The sequence below is a fragment of the Pygoscelis adeliae genome, unplaced genomic scaffold (assembly GCF_000699105.1).
Source record: "Pygoscelis adeliae isolate BGI_AS28 unplaced genomic scaffold, ASM69910v1 Scaffold241, whole genome shotgun sequence".
Classification (NCBI taxonomy): domain Eukaryota; kingdom Metazoa; phylum Chordata; class Aves; order Sphenisciformes; family Spheniscidae; genus Pygoscelis; species Pygoscelis adeliae.
The window spans coordinates 3,615,061-3,618,936 of NW_008824056.1; the positions used below are offsets into that span (position 1 = coordinate 3,615,061).

General features: G+C 44.5%; 1 protein-coding gene across 1 annotated transcript; it reads right to left on the reverse strand.

Annotated features, from left to right (window-relative positions):
- Positions 1 to 239: 239 nt before the first annotated feature.
- On the reverse strand, positions 240 to 3,407 carry SUCNR1 (succinate receptor 1). The gene is made up of 3 exons (XM_009334003.1): positions 3,318 to 3,407; positions 1,966 to 2,085; positions 240 to 1,190 (listed from the first exon to the last, which is right to left on the reverse strand). The coding sequence occupies exons 1-3, from the start codon at positions 3,405 to 3,407 to the stop codon at positions 240 to 242; spliced, it is 1,161 nt and encodes a 386-aa protein (XP_009332278.1).
- Positions 3,408 to 3,876: the final 469 nt, after the last annotated feature.

The window sequence follows — 3,876 nt, forward strand, 5'->3', positions numbered from 1 at the left end:
AGAGCAGTTTCCTGCTGTACTGTTGTGAGTGAGCAATCACTCCTGGTTTGCTGGAGCCAGATTAGCAGTTGTATCCTGTACAATAAGGTAACAAGTGCATTTAGAGGAACACAATCACCGCATGCGTATTCTATAGCACAAATAAAGTTATCTAAAAAATGGCACTGTACATTGTTGAATGCTCTCTCTAAGAGATTTTCCTCCTCCCGTCTCTGACTACGAGAGGTCTTCTTATTCGTTCATTTGCTGGTGGTTGTCAACCTGCTCAAGAGCTGCCTTATTTTTGCTATCAGCATCTCTCTGAAGTGGTCACCCATTAAGAAATAAAAAACAGGATTAATGACACTATTTAAAAATGCAATGGGTCTCGTGATGATGTAAATGATGTTGATGATTCTCTGCGTGCACATAGATACATTCAAAGCTGGTATTCGGGAAGCAAGTCTGACATTGCGCATTATGTGATAGGGAGTAAAAAGCAATGAGAAGATAACCACTGTGAGGATGACTAAAGTAAGAGGTTTTTCAAGCGTCAGGAGGGACCTGAGTTGCTCACTCCTGTTTTTAAGAAAAAGAAGCATCTTCACATAGAAGCAGCACATGATCATGAGAGGGATAAGGAACCCAAAGAGCGTCAGAAACATGCTATAGATGAGGTTTCTCGTGGGGTCTCCAGAGCTTGCATAATCAAGACAACTGTAATCATCGCCAGGCGTTTCAGGCTCCAGGAAATACACCAACGGCAGCAATTCCAGTATCACTCCGATCCATATAGCAAAAGACACGATAAGGGCCATTTTCCTCTTCTGTAGAAAATGTTCTCTGAAAGGACATTTTATGAGCATGTATCGGTCAATACTGATAGTGGTGAGGAAAAGGATGCTGCCATACAGGTTTGCATGCAACAGGAACCTGTTGCTGTGGCATAAGATGCTCTCCACTGACGATTGATCTCTGGAGTAGCTGTTCACAAGTACTGGAAGAGTACAAAGAAATAATAAATCTGATAATGATAAATTGAACAGGTAGATGTTGCCACTTTTCCAATTTTTCAGACAGAAAATGTAGCCGAACACAACAACGGTGTTTCCAGTGAAGCCTAAAATGAACTCAAGGCTGTACATGACGGAAAGATAATACTTTTCTAGGACTCTGTTCATCGGCAAACAGCCACCTGTCTCGTTCACAGCCTGGAAAGTCAAAAGACAAAAAATAAACACCAAAAATTAGTAAAAGATTCATTGCATGGCTATTTTTATATCGTTGCTGTAATAAGTGAATATGGCATGCTATTTCCTTACAGCTTTTATGATAAGTAGAGATTTGAACTCAAAGAATATCCCTTATGCACGCAAGATTTCTACTTTCAGCTATTGACCAGAGTTACAGAGCGAGGTGAAAACTTGTGTGAGCAAAAACCTGTGTGAGGAGTTTGAAGTAAGAGCATCACTTGAAGACATCTGCCATAACGTGCCAGCTGCCGCTTGGCCAAACCCACGGCAGTACCAGAGGCCAGGAAAGTAAAACTCGCCTGTCACCACTTTGTCACAGCCCTTGCTGGAAGTCATCTGCCTCCCTGTTACCCAACCCCTGTCCCGTGGTCTCCTCACTCATCACTAAAGCAGAAGTCCACTGTCAAGCTTGATAAAGGATGAACTCATTAGCAGCAATACGGCCACGCTCTGACAGCATTACTCGGAATTCATTAAGAAGTCAGGAGAGAATGTGTTTATTAAATTAATCAAACCATTCATCACACACTTTGTACGGTTTTGCTGGTAACTCGGTACCAGAATTGCACGGAAAGCACTGTGAGGATGAAGCGCATATCCTGTGCATCACAGCAGGCATGCCAGAGGGCTTCTGAGCCATTCCTGTAGACACAGGGCATTTGTGCCCCTGGGGTTTTACAAGTCTCTTCTGTTTTCTACAAAAAGCTCTTTCAAGAAGGGAAGGTTCAGTTACGACTGAGTCCTCGTTGATACGAAAGCGACTGTAGTCAAGGGGACAGCACAAGTCAAGATCAGGATAAAACACCTTCGAAGCCAAATTCACAAACTCTAAGTTACTTTTGTTATTAACTTCCTATGAATTGAGAACACTGTGTATGATTTATTCAATTACAGCTCATAACTTCTGCTAAGCCCACACCCTGTGTGTAATGGAGTGCCCCAAGCCCAGCCTCACGGAGCAGCCAGAGGAGGAGAAGCTGTTCCCTGTCGGGACAATGCTGAGCACCGGTGCTGGCAAATGTGTGGCTGTTTGCAGCCGGGAGAGATCCCGGCAGGGCTGCCAGCACCACTGCTTCTCCTCCTGCACTGCTATTTCATTTTCTCTGGCTCCAGACAAAGAGCTTCTCCTTTCATCTTGGAAGTAAGTAGCACAATCAGTATTCTTTAAGGAACAAAGCTTTCTAGGAAGCTGCACCAAGTGTGAGTTTGCCTGAGGACAAATTTTGCTTTCTATCTAAAAGTTTGTTAAAAAAATGCTTTCATGCTACAGGAAAAGAAATAGAGTAGGCTCTCAAGCAGTCATTCCTCTCCCTTCTCAGGCAAAGACACCCGCACCCACCTGCAGGGGAACTGCAAGATAAAGAAAGCTTTTAGTGAGAGCCTTTGGTTAAAATATTAACAAAACAATTAGAAAGCAGGGGAAAACAAAACGTTAGAAAAACTGGATATAGATTAAAACTGAAATCAAGCCAAGTCTAAGCTCTGAAAGAGCAGCAATGTGACTGCCACAAAACCTGCTAAAGACAACCTCCGCAAATCGTGTAATTGTTTTAAGTATTTTCAAAGTTGTTCTGGTATCTAGAATTTGTTAATAGGTCTCTGCTCTCAAAGCACTGTATTTTATTTTAAAGGTAGATTATGAGACAGAATAAAGTACAGCATATACAAAGCTTCAGAAAGTTACATCCAGCAAATATCTACACTTACACTGTGTACCGCAGGAGACAAAATATAGCCATGAATGCTCACTTTGGTCAGAATAACCTCACGTGCAGCACCTAGCCTAACCCTGGCTGGTCAGGCTCTTGAGAAGAAACTCAACACTTCAGTGAGATTTTAATTCTAGAAAACACTGCACTAACATTAGCACTTTAAATACAAATAATAACTTTAAAATTACTGTATTGACAGTTACATTGATTTAGGTAGTTGTTAGAAAAAGGTTGATTAATCAATTTTAAAGAAAGCAGACAGGGTAAAACAATTAAAGGGTTCATTCAGAAATGGTCTCACTAGAGGAATAACAGAGTCTTCTCGAGAAGCCGCAGTCTGACAGCCGGCTCTCGGGGCACAAGGACACCTTACCATCCCCAGGGCTGGGCACTGCCTCTCCACCAGCACTCCTGGACCATGCCTTGGCGAGAATTTTGGGATCCCTCGAGTGCAGCACAACATCACCGTTTAACCTAGTTTGCATATGATTCAATCATTAATGAGTCAAGGCAAAGGAGTGATTTGTTTGGCTGAGCAGAACACGGGGGCAGTGTTCGTGGGAGGAAGGTACTGCAAAATGTGTGCCGAGCCAAGCCAAACAAACACTTCCCCTTTGCAGAGACCTGTTTGGAAACCGCCCGGGGAGGATGGGAGGACGGGGGGGCTGCAGCTCTGCCCCGCACCATGAGGAGCCTGGGGCGTGCTGAGAGCACCTGCCGAACGCGGGGCTCTGATAAAGGATTTCACGTGAAACGCTTCTGTTTGGACAACGTCCAGATCTCACGGCGAGCCATGGGGCCGGCAGTCAGAGGTCCCCAGCTCCCGCCCCACCTGGCCAGCGCTGTGCAAAGCACTTACCTCGTGCGGGCTGCAGCGGCCGTTGAGGTGGAGAGCCCGGTCCTGCTTCTCAGAGGCACGAAGAGGGAGAGTG

Coding starts and splice junctions, on each gene's coding strand:
- SUCNR1 (XM_009334003.1), bottom strand. CDS start 3,407: ATGTTGTGCTGCACTCGAGGGATCCCAAAATTCTCGCCAAGGCATGGT. Junction 2,086..3,317: donor AGTGCCCAGCCCTGGGGATG/GTAAGGTGTCCT, acceptor CTCAATTCATAG/GAAGTTAATAACAAAAGTAA. Junction 1,191..1,965: donor GTATCAACGAGGACTCAGTC/GTAACTGAACCT, acceptor TTGACTTTCCAG/GCTGTGAACGAGACAGGTGG.